Genomic DNA, 21,444 nt, shown 5'->3' with positions numbered 1-21,444 from the left:
GGAAATCTACAATATTGGCCATCTTTAAAGATTTTCTTCGTCAATTATAAGAAACACATGTTACATTATATGTATGTTCATTAATGTATCATTGTTATGCCTAGAAAATTTAGCAAAATGAAAAAGGAAATTATAATGGCATTTTCAGAAATTGAAATGATATCAATCATCAATAATAATGTTCATTTTTGTAAGTTTATCTTTTAAAAATGGTCCATTATAATTGTTTAATTGGAACGTTTTTTCGGAGGCAAGTATGTAATTGAAAATTAGTACCATTACACTTCGGTGTCAAACTCGCAATTAGTAATATCCGCGTCATCGTTCCCATGAATCATACAGTAGAAAATGTAAGTTTGAAATACATCGGTGAACGGTTACCGATAAATGCGTTTCTAATCGCTGCTATCGTTCCACAAGACGCGCGGCTACGTTCATGAATGAAATCTAATTTCACTTTCAATTGTCTACAATTCGCAGCCTTCAGGAAAACTGAATGTATTAACATAAAATTAAGCCGATAATGAATGCGTAAAATACTTTCATGCATAGTGAAAAGGCTGAAGTGAAAATTATTGATATTATGCAAAGAAAATATTCAAAATAGTCTTCGTGACAAGTTTTAGAATCAGTGGAAAAATATTCAAGCGTATTAAATTGTAAACAAACAAGTCGCTAGTTTAGAGATATACAGGGTGTTCCAAAAATGTTGTATTCCTTTCAAAAGGATGATTCCTAATCCTTTTTCCTTTACAAAAATGTTTCGTTAAGGAGCGGCTTTGTTAAGGGGTATTAACGAAAAACACGGACCAATCAGAGCGCGACTACAGCAGACGGATACCGGCTCGGCCAATGCCAACGCCGCTCTTAGCGGGACTTTGATTGGTTCGTGTTTTGCTCAGGAATCACGCTCTTCAAAAAAAGTACAACATTTTTGAGACACCCTTGTATAATGTTTGATGTTAAACATTGAAATTCGTGAAAAGTATCGAGATTCAAAATTTCCACACGCACCATTAAAAACAGAAATATTTTTCTGTCTGGTCAGTTACGGACTGAAGGATTAATATTTTTGTTTGTTTAAGAGTCAGCACTTTATAATAATCTTTTCAAAATTGGTGAATAGTTGAAACTTTCTTAGTGAATTGTCCAAAAGTCGAGCAATCTTGTTCACAATCCAGCAGATTTTGTGGATGAACGTAGTGCAACAACATTTGAAATTATCATTTAAAAGAAAGTTACCAAGATTCTCTTAAATACAGCTCATAAAAAATCGTCTATTAATACGGTAGATGAAGTGTTCAATGTAGTAATGCCATGTATTTGTGAAAGTTATTGTTTACTAACAATTCAAATTTGTATAATTCAGTCTGTGAACTAGATATTTACGACATAGTAGATTAAAAACAGCTTTAATTCAAATATTGTATTGCGAAATTACATATTTGCATTGTGAAATTTCAAGTTTAAAAAGAAAAATTTGTTACATTTTGTCAAATATATCAAATAAATACGAAATGTAGTGCGATATAGTAATTGAAATACGCCAGCAATATTCGATGGAAATATCATTCTCCTTTTGCAATTGTGTACTGCGGTAAGATTAATAGAACGTGAAACAAAGAATATGATCAAAATTGTTTCCAGCATAACAAGAAGAAGCGGTTTACCTCGTACAAAGCGTATCAAGAAGCCAGAGCATCCAGGAAGTAATGGGCTATACAGTTAAGTATAGCAAAGTTAATCAAACTTACCGTTAGAGGAATGTAAGTTTGCTACTGTACAACATTCTAGACATTATGCTCTAGCGGCAGTAATAGGATTAGTAGCATCATCTTTAATTAGTTACGATAACGATATGAGCTATGTGTCACTCGAAGAACGAATATAATTTCTCTATTATATTATTGAAAAAATGCTTGTTCTTTCATTATTAGAGCCAGAGAAACACAATACATACATCCTTAAATGAATTTTTAAATATATAAAGGTAAGAGGAAAATCGTTATTTAGTTAAAATTGCGAAATGAGCAAATGTTTAATGTGTCTCTCGAAAAACGAGTATTATTCCTCTATTAAATTATTGAGAAAATACTTGTTCTCCCATTATTAATGCCGAAGAGATTTCGCAATCAGTATTTAAAAATGTATAAAGATAAGAGAGAAATAAAACAATTAGTACATTATTTTATAATATCAATTCAATACAGTTATACAGTTGTTAGCATCTTTTTATCCATGAACAAATAGTGCCAAGTTTAGACAATGTAAACTTTGAGAAAAGGTTTCTAAAAAAGCAGCTAAAAACGGCAGGCGTAGGACCTTCTTCATAAGAAACCGTGCCGACAAGAATTCAACGACCTAGCATACAGAGTAGGGCATTAATTAATTAAAATTTTAACCACGATTGATTGATTAATATGTACGATTAAAAAAGGTAATCATTGAAAAATGAACGAATGATTCAATCGATTGATGAAGTTAATCGTCAATCGTTGATTAAAAAAAAAAAATCATCGAAAGATCGGAGACTGATTTAATCAATTGTTGAAGTTAATAGATCCATAAATTGTAATAAGGAGGGAGAAAGAGACAGAGAGCGGAGATGGAGAATTTACAGAAGTACAATATTTCAACAAAGACTCAGTTTACATTTTTTCCAGTATGCATACAGTTTTGATTCCGTATTTAATTTCGAAATTTCAGCAGTTAATCATTAATCAATTATCCGATTGACGATTACAATTGAAAAGAATGCAATCGTTAACCGCAATTAACGACTAAAGTAGGAGTTTAATTGTTAATTACGATTTTTATTCGTCAAACGTTGATTAAATTTTTTCCCAACTCTGCTAGCATACTATGTATAAAATCTTTAACTTTGGAACGACGCTTAAAATACTTTTTGCCATGAAAAGCGGGTTTCCAGACCACGGAAGCGTGGGGACTAGCGTCGTAGAGGGAGAAGGTAGAGTGGGGAGAGCAGTCTCGATCTGGCGACACTGTATCTGTAGCTGAACCACCCTGTACACATATTGCACATTGGAATGCGAAGTGTTGCGCCGTCTGTCGATGCGGAAAACGGTATTTATCCTTTTCGACATTTTTATTATCGCTCCGTGCTCATGATTTATTCCAGCGTGTCTTATTCGGATGTAATTGTTACCGGCGACGCTGCGACAAAGCTGAACGCGATATGAATGCACCGTTGGAATAAAACAACTAGACTGAATCGTAGCTATACGTTCGTTCTACGCTCGTCACGCATCGGCGGTCCTGAAAAAATGCAATCTTCTGGAATGCCTATGTTGCGAACTCATCGAAAGCACGTAACGCTGAAGAAGGAATCGAACATACACGCGCGGAACCGACCAGTTGAAATTACTAAAAGGTACGTCAGCTTGAAAATCTTCAGCGGCAAGAAACCCGATGAATTCCTTTCGAAATGGCAACGAGAAAGAATCACGCATAAAATTTGTTCTAAACATTCGTCGCATACCGAAGAAAAATGTGCGTTTCTTCCTGAACGCAATAAAATCATTTTCTCAGGACTCTGTCTCGTGATAATTGCTGCTAAGAATTTATTGTTCGAAAAAACTGCATTGTGGAAGAATGTGCAGTAGGATCCGTGAATTAGTGCGATTCATTAACAGCATGAAAGAGAAATGACGTTCGCTTTCACATACTTTCAAAATTTGTGAAATTGGTGCTCAGGGTGATTGTACAATTTCAAAATAATTTTAATATAATTGTTACTGGATTTTATATATACATAAAAAATTAAATATAATAAATGACCGTGAAATGATGAAAACGGTTTAAAGCGAGCATTGAACTCGAAAACGCAAGTTAATACCCTTCAGCATTATACAGCACTAACTTTATAGTACGTCATATTGCTTAAATAAATCAATATCAAGACTGTAGATAGCGAGTTACGTGAGAATAATCTTTTTCTCAGATAAACAACACAGAAGCCATAAATTCGGGGAACGTTGAAGGACAACTTTGAAACTTTTGAAAAGAAGAGTTTTAATTAAACAACTTCAGGTTTGATCGAAATTTACCTCGAAGTAACTATAAATTACAGATCACAAACTACAGTTTGTAAAAACTAAAAAGTAGTTATCAAAAATCGAAAATACTTTCTTTGCATTCGCAGTTTACATAGCTGAAAAACTTAAAAGTTTTTATTTTTCGAAATAACTGAATATAATTTTGAAAATTTAGAAGTTGCCTGATTAGTAAAGTAGTATATGTAAAAGAATTTTTTTCTTAATATGAGCTTAAAAATGAATACATAATGCATCAATGCTTGGTTGGGCATTATTCCAGCCTATTCGTAGGTGTTATCGTCTGTAAACTGCTCTATACAGTTAATATATTGAATGGAGATACTCTACGTAATTAGCACGTCTATATAATTATTATAAAAGCCTGTCAGGAAACTAAAGAGGAAAGACAAAATAATGGATAATGTAGCGTCACCCTCGTTAACATTATGGTGCACATATGTGTATGTGAAATCATCACGTAGAAATGAATTTATAATAGTTATCTATATATTAAACATTTTATTGTGACGTTATAAGAAAAATCTATTAAATGTGTTACTTCAATTTCTTTAGGAATATATTTTATCGATTAATTAAAACTAGAAATTAAGAATGAAGAAATGTTGAATTGTTTTATTTATCGATATTAGAATTACGAAAATAGCCGTTAATTTCTTGTTTTTAACATAATTTCCATTTCAAAAATTGAGCCCGTCTCCAACCGAATTACTTTTGGAGTATAACAATTTTGGAGGTGATGATCCAACGTAAAAATATTATATTTACATTTGAAATCACTTATTTTTGCTTTAAAAAATTCTAGTATGTACATACATGCATTTGAGAAATAGAAATACGTCATTCCTGCGACAGAGAAAATTTAATTTGAATGGCCCTGATGGATGAAACCATTATTTCAATAAGAACTGCGTTTATAGGTCGTCGTCAAATGGGCGGCCATCCATATGGTATGGGCCACTATGAGCCAGCATTGGTTATCGCGATAGGACAGAAATGAATTTTTATCAGACTGCACGAATAGTGACAAGCACGGTAAGTTAATAGCAGAAAATTACATAAATATACAATTCATATTGCACGTGAAAACTATTTTTTTCAATACGATAATACTGCAATCCACAGGGCAAAAGCTGTTGCAGTAATGCTTTGAAAACATGTTATATTTCCTTGAAAAGTGCGAATCCTAAGGTCATTTGAAATAACTTTTTCCTTTACGAAAATGTTCTCCGTGGCTTTGGTAAAAATTGCAATTTTTCATGATTTTCGGCCTTTTTACCACTTTTGATCGTTTATAACTCGTAAACCAATTAACCAATTTCAATGAAATTTTCAGAACGTAAGTATATAATTTATACGAGTTGACAAAACACATCTTTTAAATTTTCGTTACTGGCCCAGCTAAAAAAGTTGTAAAAGTCAGTTTTTACTATTGTTTTTCACAATTCCCAACAAATGTATTTTTTAAACATATTTTTTAGACCTGATTTACTAAACTAATTCTTCTAGCCTTACAGAGAAAAAGTTACATATTCTGATTTAAAGTGTGTGATCAGTTATGCTCCTAACTGTATACTATATAGAGTTAAAGTACGAATGGTGGTGTAACACGTTTAATCATTATACAAAACGTATTTTTAAAATTTTCAATATAGTAACGTAGTAAATAAATTTTTCTACAATTCTGATCAATTGCTATTTTTGAAATTTTTTTTCACATCCTATAGTAAACTAATTGCTCCAGCTTCTCCAAAAAAGTTAAAATCGTATAGTACAATATTAAAAAAGTTATTTTTTAGTTCTTTTTTAGAGAGTCTGAATATTTTAATTCGAGTAACTGTAGCTAAATTTGTAAAACTAGAAAAATCAGAAATAACAGAAGACAGATTGAAACGAGCACCCGCGACAAACACGTCGGTCGTTAACTTCTGATTATCCGTGTGCCCAATTTTGTTAATATGTAAACCCGTTTTCCCTATACGGCTTTTCCTTACATATACTACTTGCAGTTGCTGATATGTCAAACGAACGAATATGTATGTATTTTGATTTTCAAATAAAATTAGCTCAGGTTTGATGTGCGGTTACGAAAATTCGTGCGCGTGAATGAAGACGAGGCACCTGTTACAGAATCTAGCCCACTCCTGTTTCGCTGACGATAAGAACGAACGGGAAAAAGATTAACGCCAGGCACGATCGCGTCGGATCGGCCGCGCGGCAGGTATAACGACGAAAGCGGGGGCCCCTGTCCGACGCGGTTACTATTGTGCATGTGAACGCACAACACAGAATACACGCGCGTGTGTCGTTCAAGGCACGCACCTGAGCGTGAAGCGAGGGGCCAACGTTAATGCACCGACGTGGCTTCCACCTGCGTTGGACGAGTCTCTCTCTCGAAATACGTTTTCCCTCTACCTGGAAATTTGTAACCAGCTTTTTCAGTTTCACGCTCAGCGGCGCGATCTCTCACCGCGGATTTTCGTTTGCGAGCTGTTCCCGCGGCCGTGATGCACTGGGGCTTCGTGGCGCGCGACCAAAACTACCTTTTAACGACCCTCGTTAATCCCGAGGATCACTTAGGTTAATTACCATTAATCGAGAGCCAAGAATTTAGAAATTCTTCCGACACACACGGGCACACGCTAGCATCCGGACGTGGGACGACGCATCCAGGGGACGCCTGGGCTTTCACGAACGAAATTATGCGTACACGAGATGGCAAGAAAAGAAAGTGCATCGATGCACGCTGCTGCTCGCCGAGAGTCTCGCAATTATAATTGTATTGGTCAGAAGCGTTGAATTTTCTGAACTGTTCGATACGTAAGGGGAGCGCGGTCAAAGAGAATCGTGAAACAACGCGAGATATGAGATTTAAAACGATCGATATTTCCACTGCTCTGCTTCACGAATGCGAGTATAATACGTATAGGTTCGGACCAGTGTATTTACACACACTATGTATACTGTCGTCTTGATTTTCCACGCGTGGACGAGCTTCGTTTATCACGCAGCCGTTCTTCGCTATTTTTTCGGGCACCTCGTAGTAGATCGATCCTCGAGCAAAGTGTGGAACGATCGTGTAAGACTCTATGGGGGGTCATTGCACTAACTTTATCGATCGTTGCGATACCTAGTTTTAATTCGTTTGCCCGTAATGCATGACAGCAAACGATTCGGTAGCTCGGCTCCGATGGTCGAGGACCGAGAACTATCGGTTTCAATCCGATAGAATAGTCGATTTCATTTCACACGGACGTTACATTTGTTCGTCAAAAAGGAGCGGATAATACGCGCCTGATCGGCAACGCTTCCTCGAGAAGACTCGATTCGGTATTCTGTTCGAAAATAAAAGGGAAAAGCTTCGGAACACTGGCAGGAATATTGCCGGTCTTCCGTGAAGCGGAACGACGTTTATTTTAGACGATCCTAGTTGTATACGACCATATAACAGTACTTCAGGTAGAGTCTACCTGGTAGACGCGATCAGGTGTGCGGAACGATTTGCCAAGACGGCCTCCTCCCCACCTGTCACGAATTCTACGCTACCGAATGTACGTTGTTCCCGTAGATCTTTGTGTAAACATGTATAAACTGTGGCCCGCCATAGAAATAAAAAAAAGAGCTTTCCGGATCGACAATTGAAAAGATTCGGTGAATCGATGCACGGATATCGATCGGTGGCACCGTTCGATCCAACGAGGACGTTGCGTTCACGTGCTGGATTCTGGATCGTGGATCACGGAGTTTGCAACAGCGGGCATAGAGAAGCAAGGAGCAAGAACGACGCGCGAATGGCGAACTTGCTTGGGACTTGGGACATTTACTCACCTGCCACAACGTATCGCGCCCGCATTTTCGACCGGTCTAGAGATCTGCAGTCGTCGAGCTCGAGGACACCCGCACTTCACGGCGTCTCTTGTTGCACGTTCACTCACAAGACATTCTCGGTCACCGCATTTGTTTCCCGTTCCTTTTTTCGTTTCACGTTCAAATCGGCAATATATCCACGCTTTCCCTTTCCATACACTGTACGAAACCCGGCTCTCTACGCGTTTCGCTTCCTTCGCCGTAACAAATCCACCCGCGCTACTACGACCGCCAATAAACACACACTGAACGAGACTGCGGCTCTTCTGGAGAACGTCGCTCGCTATTGTGCTGTCTCCCTCCTCCGAGTCGAGTCACCTTTGCAGCGGCACTGCCGTGCTACGGCCCTGTCTCGTTACCAACACCGGCCGGATCGCTTCTATGTCTATCTTTCTCTTGATCGTGCTGCCAGGTGCGGATCAACGGATCGCGATCCAGGTATACCGAGAAGGTCCTTCTGGGTCCTTCTTCCCATGCGACCGAACGTTTCGGAATTACCTGTATTCTTATTTTGCCGGAATTGTACGAATCTATTCGTATAAATTAAAGATTTTCAATTAAATAGATTTGTACAAGCGGAAGGCTCGCGGACAAACTGCATCCATTTATAAAATCATTTGAGTCACATCTTTCGAACGTGTAAACTGAATAAAATTACATTATGACAACATCAAATTGTAGCAAAATTAACGCGATATGTCTGAACTTAAAACGCCATATATTTTCAATTCGTGACTTGAGATTTTCTTCTGTTTATTCGTCGGAACACTCTGTCGATTTATTTTATTTTATCACCTTTTCGAATGTTTTGTTTATTGTTTCTACCACTCTAGCTATGCATATAAGGAATGTGGAGGCTAATGTTTTAAATGGATACGTAACAATGTATGAGATATTATAGGGAGAATCAAATATTTTGCAACGTGACGTTTCGACGTTTAGCTAGATGACATTCGGGATTGTATAATCGAGATTCGAACTTGGGCTTTTTTAATAATTTTACCGTTAACCGATCACGGTTATCACGAGAGGTAAGAGTCCCGAGTTTCCAAATATTTTTCTAAAAGAATATCATAAATGATATTATATTAAATAGATTCCTACATATAATAATGTATTTTACAGAAAAATAATATGAAATCATTCAAATACACTATACATGATGGCACCGACGAGAATCTCATCGGTGATGGTTACAATGGTTTTTCCGATCATACTGCCCGCTATTGGTTTCTATAAGCACCGACGAGAAACATTTTACCGACTGATATAGAAATTGTATTGTACAATGATTGATTTATTGGATTTAAAGTATTAGATCATCCGTAATAACACATATTCTCAGAACTATTCAATTAAACAACGGAATCCTTTTTCAAAACTTACTGTGTTCTTATATTTGATTTTTTACGCTTTTCTATTAAATATGACCGGGTGCTTCTTTCTTTTGCACAGTAGTGTGTATATATGGTCTAACAATAGTAACAATAAGATCCTATACCTTGTCTGTCGTTCTGTTTTATGCAAAAAAAATGATGTAGGTTCTGTTCCATACTAAATCGTTAAAACTGAAAAAGGTGGAGACACTGAACCCCGGGCGTGAGCACTTTTATTTCATAACGAAAAAATAGTAACAAATGAAAAATGAGACGTTTAATTTAAATTTGCTAAGAGATTTATTCTATGAAATTTAAATATTTATTTAAGCAATAAAGAAAGAATTGAATACTTCGTACATATGCAAATTTTATTCAGCGATACTCATTCAAACACGTAATAATTTATCACAGTTAATATTATCAAGAGTTGTTTTATCATCTTTCCATTTTCATGTCCCACCCTCCTAATTTCTTTATATTTCCGGTTCCGGTTTCCCGGTTTCTCTTTGACAAGCCACTTTATTTATAGAGTTTTGGCAGGTCAAACTATTCTGTGCATAGAAAACAAAAATTGGCGTGTTACGATAGGAACGTAACGTGTAACATTTATAATAATTTATATACAATTTAAGTGTCACAGAAAGTGAAATTACTTCAGTGTCGATCGAAAGTGAGATTTCTTGCTCGTATTATCTAGTATTCGCGTCATGGTTGCTATGAAAATGTCAGCTCAGTGGTGATTCATTCTCTCATTAGTTGGCTTTCAATCTGTTTTTAGCAGTACATTCTGCTTAACGAGCAGGTGAGTTTGATGATTGATTGTCATTAAATTTGAATTTTTAACAAATAACTTCATCCGAGGACATTCGTGTCCATGTAATGTTTACATATACATACATTGAAAAGTTTCGAAAGGGTTGACCAGGTTAGGAGTAAATATTTTTATTTCGGAGTCATTATACATACGTAACAAATGTTGAGTCTACATACATTAGAGATATCGAAAGACGTTAACCTTTTAAGTTATAAATTATGATAATTGTCTTTCTATATTACTTGTTCGATGTTGCAAATGCAGTAACAGTGTCGTCAAGAAATTATTCACGGTTATTTACACATATATTAAGTACTTACTTTGTACTCATTACTTGTTAGTAATCAGAAACCTTTTGTTTTAATTGCCTTTTTTAGTGTACAAATTTTAAACAATTATATTTCTTTATTTGCAAAAATATTTTTCGAATATTTATTTCTCGTCTGCATTAAATGTATTTTGTATTCAGGATGATGGAGGAACTACTAAATCAATCTGCTTCGCCAACTGGTGATAGCAATTGTTCAGGAAGCGAAGAAATAAATTCAGCTACTATCTCTTTGACTTTAGATGAAAGATTATTGGACATCAATACACGCCACTCTTTAAATGTTCTTAGGACACCACCAACTAAGAAAGCGAAGAGAGTGAGATTTTTTCGAAACGGAGATAAATTTTATACTGGTATCGTAATGGCAGTAACTCCGGAAAGATATCGTAGTTTTGATAGTTTAGCTTCAGATTTAACAAGAGCTTTGATATCGAGCGTCACCTTACCTAATGGTGTTAGAGCAATTTATACTATGGATGGACGAAAAGTTCAAAGTATCAATGATTTGGAAGATGGTAAATGTTACGTAGTTTCTGGACAAGGAGAAATTTTTAAGAAAGTAGAATATTCGTCTACCAAAGTGAGGAGGGGTAATTCTTTATCTGGTTTACCACAATCTCCAGCAGGAACTGGTAGACAAATAAGTGCAATACCATTATGCGTTAAAGCAAGAATAATTACATTAATTCGACACGGCACAAAACCGCGTAAAGTTGTACGTCTTTTAGTAAATAAGAGAAATGCTCCAAGCTTAGAACACGCGATGGAAGCAATTACAGATGCGGTTAAATTAGATAGTGGAGCGGTGAGAAAAGTTTATACACTATCGGGTCAACAAGTTAATTCGTTGGAACAATTTTTTGAAAATGATGATATCTTTGTGGCTTACGGACCCGAGAAAGCGAACCAAGAAGATTTTGAATTAGATTTCGAAGAATCTAAAAATGTCCAAAGTTTTAGAAGGTGTCCTTGGACATCGAAAAGACAAAGCGGTCCGATGCCTAGAATGCCACGTAAATCTGGGAAGAAGGTGCTCACAACACCGCAAGTGCGTACACCTAGTCCTTCTTCGTTGATTTTACCACAACCGTTACGTTTACATTACACGGTTGGTCATGTCATCGGAGATGGTAACTTTGCAGTTGTTAGGCATTGCATTCATAAGTAAGTACTTTAATGATTTATATACGATTAAGACTATTCGAAACACTACTGACAAATATTGCATAGATCTTCAGGTGCAGAATACGCAATGAAAATTGTAGATAAGTATAAATGCCAGGGTAAAGAAACAATGTTGGCGAGCGAAGTGACAATTTTACGACAAGTTTGTCATCCAAATATTATCAGTTTGATCGCAGAACAAGAAACAGCGGACCAATTGTTTTTAGTCATGGAACTTGTGAAGGTACACATATTCAACAATCAGTTTAGGTTTTCAAAGTTAAAACTACTTTATTTTAGGGTGGAGACTTATTCGACGCTCTCGCTGCAGCAACAAAATTCTCTGAAGCTGAAGCCAGCGTGATGATTGGACACTTAACATCTGCCTTAGCTTATTTACATTCGCATCATATAGTTCACCGTGACGTTAAACCTGAGAATCTTCTAGTGGAAATGGATGGAAGTCATGTTAGATGTCTGAAATTAGGTGATTTTGGATTAGCTCAAGTAGTAAGGGAGCCATTGTATACAGTATGCGGTACACCCACGTATGTAGCACCAGAAATTTTGGCAGAAACTGGATATGGGTTAAAGGTATGTAAAATTTTGTTCATTCCCTTCCGCCGCACTTTGAAAACCTCTATAAATCGAAATAAAACGTCTCGACTCGATGCCTTCCCGACCCGTCCCGACTATCGGGTACCTGACATTTTCTAGTACCCCCACACGTATAATAATTGATTTCAAATTTGTTTAGATTGACATATGGGCGGCTGGTGTAATACTGTATATTCTGCTTTGTGGTTTTCCACCATTCGTGTCACCTGAAAATGAACAGGAAGAACTGTTTGAGCGTATTCTAAGTGGTTATTATGAATTCACGTCCCCGTATTGGGACAATACATCAGATTCTGCCAAACAGTTGATTTCAAATATGCTTCAAGCACAGCCGGAATTGAGATTCACTGCCGAAGATGTACTGGATCATCCATGGCTAGCGGTAACTATCATTATCTATTATCTTATCACATATCCCCCCTTCTGTTCTCCTGCATGGCTTATGTATTATTTTATTAACACATTCAGTCCTGGTGATGGTTTAAGTTGAAACCGTCACGAAGATACAAAGATGTTGCGCGTTGTAGCCGATCTTGAGAGCTGAAACTGTAAAGAACATTGCTGTGACATCGATCGGTATCGATTTTCTTGTTTACGATCAGACTCTTCTCATGGTCGAACTGTAAATCCAGGATTAAACGTGTTAGAAGTAACAGAATAAAAATGATCTTTGCAGTAGTTATGGTGGATTTATTTCTTTAACTTCAATATAGATGATAGATGTTGGTTATGACTATTTTTCTTATTAATTTGCTTATTAGTTTCACATAGTCTTTTAAATGATGAATTAGCTACATATCTCTGCCATACAGAATATTATGCTCACCTATTTATATGGCTTTGTCCTTGGCTATGTGAACACGTTGCTAGGAAGGCTTCTGTAGTGGTTTGCTGTATCTGTAGCAGTGCTTTTTTTTTCTTTTGTCCCGCCTCTGTATATCAACAGAGCTTTCTAGGAGGCGAGCAGACCACAGCATCAACCCCTACCAACCCGTCGGAGCAACACTGGAATCAGCAGTGTAAGCCGATAAGAGTTTCAACTGATTTTGAGTTTGACTACAAGAATCTAATACAGGATGGCAGTTCGCAAGATGAAATTGATGGCATATCTGATAGCAGACATGGCAGACCAAATATCAGAAGCAAGTGGAATGATATTTTGTCATCGTTAGAACCAGGAAGTATTAATTCACATGGTATTATCGATCAAGATCGTCGAAATTCTGATCTCGACGAAACGAATTTTAATAATGGAAATCCAAGCGATGACGAACCCGTGTCTTTCAGTGCAGACGGTTTACAAGACATTCATAATCTAAGTCAGACTATGAATAATCTTATAAACAATTTAAATGAGAAACAAATTCAGGAGTATCATTTAAAATCGTCAAATAGTGAAACTTCATCCTTGAACAGTATTCCTGAGAACGCTATGTTTATAAGTGGTTATCATAATGCAACAATGGTTCAAACTAATGTGAGTTGTGACAAACATCCAGTTCAAGAAAATATGTATTCTCCTAGTGAAATGAATTCTACTGTACAGTATGCGCAGGAAATATCAACCAATAGTAATGTGCACACATTTGAAACACCTAAATCTGTTAAATCAAATGTTAATAAAAAGAAGTGTAGGCAGAAATATTTTTACGAAAATTTAATACGTCCTGATAAGATTAATTTAAAGCTCGAGTGTGACGATATGAAAAATTGCAATGTACTTTTATCCTCGACTGCTAGTTCGACCGGCAGCTCCACTAACGATATAGAAACATCGGACAGCTTTGTCAACATTCAGTTTGCACAAATAACACAAGAGCAGAGATCAAGTTCAACTCAAAGTATGGAGTCAACTGATAGTTTTGAAAATATTTGTTTTTCTTACAAGGAACCAAAGAATGATAACACAAGTGATAGAAATGATAATGGTTTTGCGAATGAAGACTTTTCTCCCTTAACAAACCAAAATAAGTCAGCAACCAAAATATTACACACACCAAGAACATTGAAAATGAATATTTCCGAAGTTTCGAAAACGCAGAATCTTGTAAATAATAAGAAGAGTTCAATGAAAACTCCGGATTCGTCGAAATTCACGAAGAACGAGGTAAAACTTAGACGTGAAAAATGTACACCAAAAAATGTTACAGATTCGAGGATACCAACGAGAAATAAAAGATTTAGTTGTTTCTTACCATCTACAACGAAAAAGGAGGCTGGGTCTGTTTTAGTTAGCGATAAATCACTTCCGGCTTCTACCAGAATGAGTCGAAAGTTTAGTTCTATCGATGAATTGCGAGATGAGAAACAAACACAAACAGAAAAACCGAAAAGGTTCAGTTTATATTATACCCCACAGCCTTTGCGGAAAAATTATGAAAGTGACATAAAAGCTGGGAAAAGTGTGTGTAAGAATATCCTAACAAATCGCGGCGATCGACAAAGTAATGGGAAAACTTTGGAGCCGAATAGAAAGAAAGAAGACGGTTCAGAACTCGATGAAAAGAATATCGTAAAAAGTCGAAGGTCAGTTATAGATACTACAACATCCACCGCAAGAAGTAAATCTACTAAGCAGAGTGGCCACGTCAGGTCTACTGCAAATCCTACCATAGCGATCAGTAGATGTAAATGATCGTAATTAGCTATATATTTATATATCGAGAGTTAACTTTTAATTGTCGACGCGGGACTAATCCGTCAAAAGAGTCCAAAGTTATTTTAATGTAAGTTCAAAGTCGATTTAACCAAGGGAAGTGGCGCTATTTGTTCTTAAATTTTGAGAATATTGATGAGAGAGTCAATAATTCAGATTAGAACACGTGGGCTTCGCACATAAACGAGACATGCCAAATGCATTTAGGTAGTTTATTCCATATTTGATATCTATTATTGTACGTAGTACAGATATCGAACTAAACTAGGTAATAGAGAAATATGCTTCGTTTTTCGACGAGACGCGAGTAAACAGTGAAACATAAATTGTAGCCGAATGAAATTGTATTAACAATGCACATAAAACCTTTGTGGCAAGTGACAGAGGGCGACAGTGCGAACGATTATGCGTAACATTTGCGTAGCTTGTTAAACATATTTGCTCAAAACTAATTCGACTAATGTTAGAGTACATATTTTTGTAAAATATCGTGCATGGTGTTATAAGAGCAATATATGAAGAATCGTGATAATTAGATCAGGACATCCTAGAAAACTTAATGTTGAATATGAGAACAGACAGAGCATTGATTCGACGCGAATCACTTCTCGCATAAGAATATTTTTGTAGAAATTATGTGCTGCACAGGATACTTCATACTCGCCTTTCTCCCTTTGTCGCTTGAGTATACTTTTAAGGCTGCCCCCTGCTACAATTTCCATATTTTTTAATGCAATCGATACTACTTACTATTACAATGTACATATAATTAAGATAACGGATAAGAGATTCATAAAATCTTATTTAAGTATTATCGCTCTATTCATTTTCATAATTTCTAATTTGTATATTGCGCACAAAATAATGTAATTTATCAAAAATTCTCGTATTAGAATCGATTCGTATCCAGGAACGACAATTATTGTACTTTTTTTTCATCATAAGCACAATTCAATCGCAAGTGCGCGTACGATATAAGCGTAGTTTATAGAAATTTAAAAGTGATTTACGCCAAATATAGAAACCTATTTCCTATTTATACTATTACATGTATAATGCATTTACTGTATTGAAAAAAAACTCACGATCTTCTTTGTTGCTACATATCTCCTTTGTCTGCACTTATATTTTATTTTTCTTGTAACTTTCGATGTAATCGTGATGGCGCATACACTTTTTACTTGGCTGTAAATCATCTGTACTCGATTTATTTCTTTAAAGAGAATTGATTAAAAGACGAGTATGATAAAAGCCGTTGTGAAGTATTTTGATTCATAATTGTCACAACAATTCATTTTTCAAACATTTGTTTAGAATTTTTGCGCTTGTTAAGATAAATTTACTCATTTAATTTATTGATAAAACAAAAGACACTTTGAAATTTTATTTATCATTGTTAATATATTACTTGTAATAAAAAATATTTTTCATTTAATTTAATTTATGTTGCGCTGTTTCTTTGTCTGCTGTGTTTAATTTATCTAATTGTAGAAATTATATGTAAACATTTTAAATTTCCTTAAAATATTTGAAACTATTGATGGTGATTGCTTCAAATACAATTTATAATGATCTCAAAATTTCCATCACATAAAAGTATAAATTGTGAAGTCAGAATGTTGAAAAATTAATAGTTACGTTTAAAATACGAATAGTTTTAACAATCTGAAAACGGGTAAGATAATATTTGTATAAAATGTTTCAAATATCATAGGTATTCAAATGATATCTCTAAGCATAGAGTTGAGTGATACATGAATAAAAATTTTTGTAAATTGGCGCAGGAATTGATTTGGAAAAGTTTAATGCAATTCCAACATGATTCTATTTGATTTTGAATAACGATAGCATTTGATTAATTGGTAATGAATCGTCGATTTATACTTGCAGTATTAGAGATTTATAGACTCAAAAATGTTGAATTTCCTTGAAAAAAAGGTGATTCCTAAGTCATTTGATCTGTTTGAAGTAACTTTTTCCTTTGCGAAAATGTTCTTTGCGGCTTCGAAAAACGCAAACCAATCAGAGCGCGGCTACAGCAGACGGTTTTCGGTTCGGCCAATGCCAACGCCTGGCTCGGCGGGACCTGTCGCTCGGTCGGAAACCGTCTGCTGACGTTGTCAACCACGTAGTTCGTGACCTAGACGCAGAAAATATACGACGCAAAGCAGGGACCGTTACATGGTGAGTACTGTTTCCATGTTTCATCATTCGATGGAAATCAAGATTATTTACCTTAATTTTCTAAAATTTAATTATGTACTCAATCTAGTTCTTTATTTTTTATTGATTTAAATTTATTCTCGGATCGTGTTACTTTCTCGTGATAATTTACTCACTTACCGTGACAATCAATTGTATTTGAATCAGTGTTGGGATATTGCACGGGTTTCACGCGCATGTGCGACGATTTTACCGTCAGTAAAAGTACAAAGTTGGGCTAAAATGGGGTACCTTGGTTACCCCGTCTAATTTCGCAAAATTTGTTATGCTTTGATTTTGAAATATGGATGTATAACATGTATAATATAATATATGAACTTCTGAACTCTTTCGGTACTTTCCTGTCAGTAATAGTGGTAATAGTTCTCACCACTTTCTCCACAAACTGAGGACGTACATACGTCCCTGCATTTGGTCGCGCATGCGCGTGAAACCAGTGCAATATTCCAACACTGATTTGAATTCGTGACGTGCGATCGAAATAAAGTCTGTTTAATTTCCGTTCAAATTAATTTTGATTTTATATTCAAATTGAATAATTTATTTATTATCAATTCTGGCTTAGTCTCTGACTGTTTGTCAGTTGAAATTAATGAATTTGTTGTTTCTGTTACAGATTCCGAGGGAATAGCATCTATCGATCGAAAGACAATATTGAAGACCTAGATCGATAGTATTCGACATTATGCCATAATCGAAATCAAGACGCAGCGCATCGTGCTTTCTTCAGGCAAGAGAGGACGTGCGCGTGAGTACCAATTATTCTGTCACTTAAACTGTGTTTCAATTGTAACAATTAATAAATATTTAACTAGAATTATTTATTTCCTATTAACTCGGATTTAGTCTCCGACGGTCGATCTATTGAAACTATCTGAATTTATTCTTTTTGTTCCAGAGTCCTGAAGATTGTTAAATATTTTGAGGGTGCTTACCTGGATGCTTAATGCTGCCTACCTTGATAGCTGAGACCGAAGGCAACGTGTCGTGCTTTCTTCAAGGGGGAGAGAATGTAATATCGGAAGTTAATATTGAATATTTTATTCTCAACGTATTACGTATATTATATTATATTAATAAGTTTCCACCGTTTTGCTATTATTCTGTCGAAAATCACTTAAATAGACTCATTATATTCCGATGGAATTGCACGAATAGATTTTTTTATATCGTGATTCCTTTTTTGATTCCAGGACTCTAACGCAGCTTTTCATCCTCTCAACAAGTAGTAAGATTTTTAATGCTAGATTTCTTCTCTCGAAACTTGTGATTCGTTTCGGAAGTCGTTGATTGTTTTCACTGCGAGCACGTTTAGGGTTTCAGTTGTTTGGTGGACGGTGGACCGCCGAAGAAAAAGAAGAGGCTACATGCCGTAGTGGCCCCGACAAACTGTCGCTCAAGAGGGCAACTACAATGGCCTCGCATCTTCGGATGCGAAGTCATTTCATTAATACGCTGTCACTGTACTTGTCTGTAGAAATAGTAGTAGTAGAAGTAGTTAGTGGTACATATGGGCAGGTCTCGCCGCCCCAACAATCAGCGGAGATGGGCACGTCCGCGATTTCCAGTAGCGTTGTGAAAAATCCACGCGTGTTGCATTAGTCGTTCTTAAACAGAGATCAAAGTTAGCGTTGCGGAGATACTCGCGATTTCCATTAACTTTAGTATAGATTGTTTAGAGTGTAGCGTTGCGAATGAAATAGTCGCGATTCAGATTATATTTCATTTTGATTGCTGCTTGAAGCAACAGTTAAACTATAGCAATTTTATAAGAACTTAAAAGCTTGTGTGATTGTTTGCAGAAAATGTGGAGTGCTCTTTTGGATCCTCTGTTCTTCGAATTAGCGTTGCGCAGTAAAAGAATCGCGTTTGCGGTCTAGCCTTTCGACATTTCAGGCGCCCATGCTCCAGCTCCAACGATCTACTGTAAGTGGTTACAGTCGATACGGTTGCCGGGTGCGGTGTAGGCATTCGCGATTTCGAGTAGAGTTGCGAAAGAATCACAACGCGTTGAATTAGCATAGCATTTTTGAAAATCGAATTTGAAGTAGGGAATGTGTGGGACGAGATTAGTGGAGGTCTGCTCCTACTCTTCAAGTAGGGGAGATCTCGCAGCACATAACCGCGTGGCACCATCTTTGGCTGATAAAGCCAGCGTTACTAGGCTTCGGTCTATACTCAAAGCGGTCAGCTCGTGGAGTGTATACTCGCGAGTTGGAATAACGCTTTGAGCGAAGGGGCGCATCTGTCCTGGCGTTACGACGTCCAGGCAGGTGGATGGTGTCATAGCATTTGGATCCGGGGTTGATCCTATGGGCTTGGAAACCCAGTCGCTAGCTATCTCGTCTCGTCTCTGCTTCATTTCGATTCGAATAGGATTTGATAACTACCGCTATTGACAATGGCAAAGAGTGATAGTGGAGAAACCGGTCCTCTCCGGCAGTAGACTTTGCCATTTTTAGTGTATGCCGCGAATAAATTAATAGACCGCGAAACGTCATATCTGTGTGAGGAATTAGCGTTGCGAAAAATTGTTGTCGCGAAATGGTACTCATCGCGTTGTCTTAATGCGGGATTTTACGCATATTGAAAAACGCACCAAAAAGATGAGACTAAATGATGAGCGTCGCGACCTCGTATTAGAGTAAAGCTCCGACATTGCAAAACAGGTCGCGCACGGAGCATACGACCATTAAATTCCGGAGATATTTTATGGATAAAATGTATTTGGATATTATTTTAGAGTTTTTGATACCCCGTCAAAATGTGGAGCATATGCCCACCGAACCACTACATATTTAGAGAAGAAACGTATTGGAGCGTTCTGAGGCCAGGTTGCCGTAAGCAGTTAGCGCGAAATCACGGTGCACGTTACTGCGTTTAATTCCCCGCGGTGTGCCATAACACACAACTCGTTTGCCGTTCCAACTGTAGAATAAGGGTTTCCCCTGTAGTTCGAAAATACCACAAGCAAAAAGAAGACGTATTAAGTTACGTCACCTATGGCGGTATGCACGACGATGTCATGGTGACCATTGCATTAGCATCTAATGCGGTGCAAGCCATGGTGTTGGAGCGTGACTTACGATGGCGGAAATCGCTGTAGTTTACCTGAACGTAGCGACGTGTGCCTTTGGCCATTTAATGGGTGTGTGAGCGCTAAATGCAGGGAACGTACCACTGCGTTTCACCAGCATGTATTATTTTTTGGACTAACCCCCACAACGTAGTGGTTTTATCGCGTTAGTAGACATACACGATGTGTGTGTAAAGCGTATCGAACGCCTGGTCGGCCCGCAAGGTAAAAGACGAGGTATCTTTACGTTAAGTACAGTAGCTTCGTCGATGAAATTTGGTGATCATCGCGCCATGCAAAACTGGGTTTGCAATGTCCAACTCTGTAATAATATTCAAGACCGCAAAGTATAGTCCTCTTCTTGGATGTTACTGTGAGAATTCGCAGAATCGAATTAGTTTAATGTGCAAGTTTTCCAATATTCAAAAGGTCAATATTCAAATCTCTCTCTCTCTCTCCCCCACCTTTTAGAGTTGCGATAAATAAAATGCCGCACTACACTTTAATATGACTGCAACTAATGACTTGCAGCCGGTGTGGCTGCCCCTACATTCTCGCAGCTATTCCTTCCGGGGATGAACCAGCTTAAATAATATATTTTGTTCTCAGGTAAGGTGTCATTGGAAAATGTTGTGGAAGGGAATAAAGTCTCCGATCCAGAAAGGCGAATCAGACAGAAGACTCTGATTCTTTCAAAGAGAAAAACTAAAGCAAAAGGAGTTCAAACTGCAATACCGATTTCTCCGAACCACCTGCCGCCAGAGACGAACATGGGTGTAATAATTTACCGGAGAGAGGTATTACATGATATACATTACATGATCGAGATACAGAATAACTTTTAAACCATGAACATTCGCACGCATTAATTTATTCAACATAATACTATGAGACATTTATTAATTCTAGCTGTTTAATGTTTATAATAATTCCTTTTGCTAACGATGTGGACAAGCACTCCCTTGAACACCTTGCCATCTAATTTTTTACAGTAAAGTCTTTTCAACATATTTCTGTTGTCACAGATCGATTCTTGGAACATTTATGTATAAAAAAGTGGAAGGTAATAATTCTCGTTTATGAAATATTTTGAAATTACAAATTGAGGTATCGCATATAAAATTTGAAGTAGGAATTGGTGATTTTCTTAAAATTATGCTTCCATACTTTCTTAATTATATACAATATGTCTAGGAATTTTTTGTTCTTGAGTTTTGCTTTTAATATTTTAAACCTCAACTTG

At 36.6% G+C, this 21,444-nt stretch overlaps 3 protein-coding genes across 5 annotated transcripts in view; 2 read left to right on the top strand and 1 right to left on the bottom strand.

Annotated features, from left to right (window-relative positions):
- The window catches only part of Crb (cell polarity complex component crumbs), a 61,777-nt gene extending 53,505 nt beyond the window's left edge, over positions 1-8,272 (bottom strand). For all 3 annotated transcript variants that reach the window (XM_076447180.1, XM_076447183.1, XM_076447182.1), the window contains exon 1: positions 7,902-8,272. In XM_076447180.1, coding sequence (XP_076303295.1) covers positions 7,902-7,926 — 25 coding nt within the window. In that variant the 5' untranslated portion in view covers positions 7,927-8,272. The remainder of the gene's footprint in view (positions 1-7,901) is intronic.
- A 1,258-nt stretch (positions 8,273-9,530) lies between these two features.
- Positions 9,531-16,153, top strand: LOC143221738 (uncharacterized). The gene is made up of 6 exons (XM_076447214.1): positions 9,531-10,121; positions 10,603-11,628; positions 11,695-11,872; positions 11,929-12,222; positions 12,386-12,628; positions 13,193-16,153. The coding sequence occupies exons 2-6, from the start codon at positions 10,604-10,606 to the stop codon at positions 14,879-14,881; spliced, it is 3,429 nt and encodes a 1,142-aa protein (XP_076303329.1). The 5' UTR covers positions 9,531-10,121; position 10,603; the 3' UTR covers positions 14,882-16,153.
- Positions 16,154-20,796: 4,643 nt separating this feature from the next.
- Sick (sickie) overlaps positions 20,797-21,444 on the top strand; it is a 375,431-nt gene continuing 374,783 nt past the window's right edge. The window contains exon 1 of the mRNA XM_076447138.1: positions 20,797-20,998. Coding sequence (XP_076303253.1) covers positions 20,972-20,998 — 27 coding nt within the window. The 5' untranslated portion in view covers positions 20,797-20,971. The remainder of the gene's footprint in view (positions 20,999-21,444) is intronic.

Source organism: Lasioglossum baleicum, chromosome 1 (genome assembly GCF_051020765.1).
Source record: "Lasioglossum baleicum chromosome 1, iyLasBale1, whole genome shotgun sequence".
NCBI lineage: Eukaryota > Metazoa > Arthropoda > Insecta > Hymenoptera > Halictidae > Lasioglossum > Lasioglossum baleicum.
This window is presented reverse-complemented; position numbering and strand designations above follow the sequence as displayed.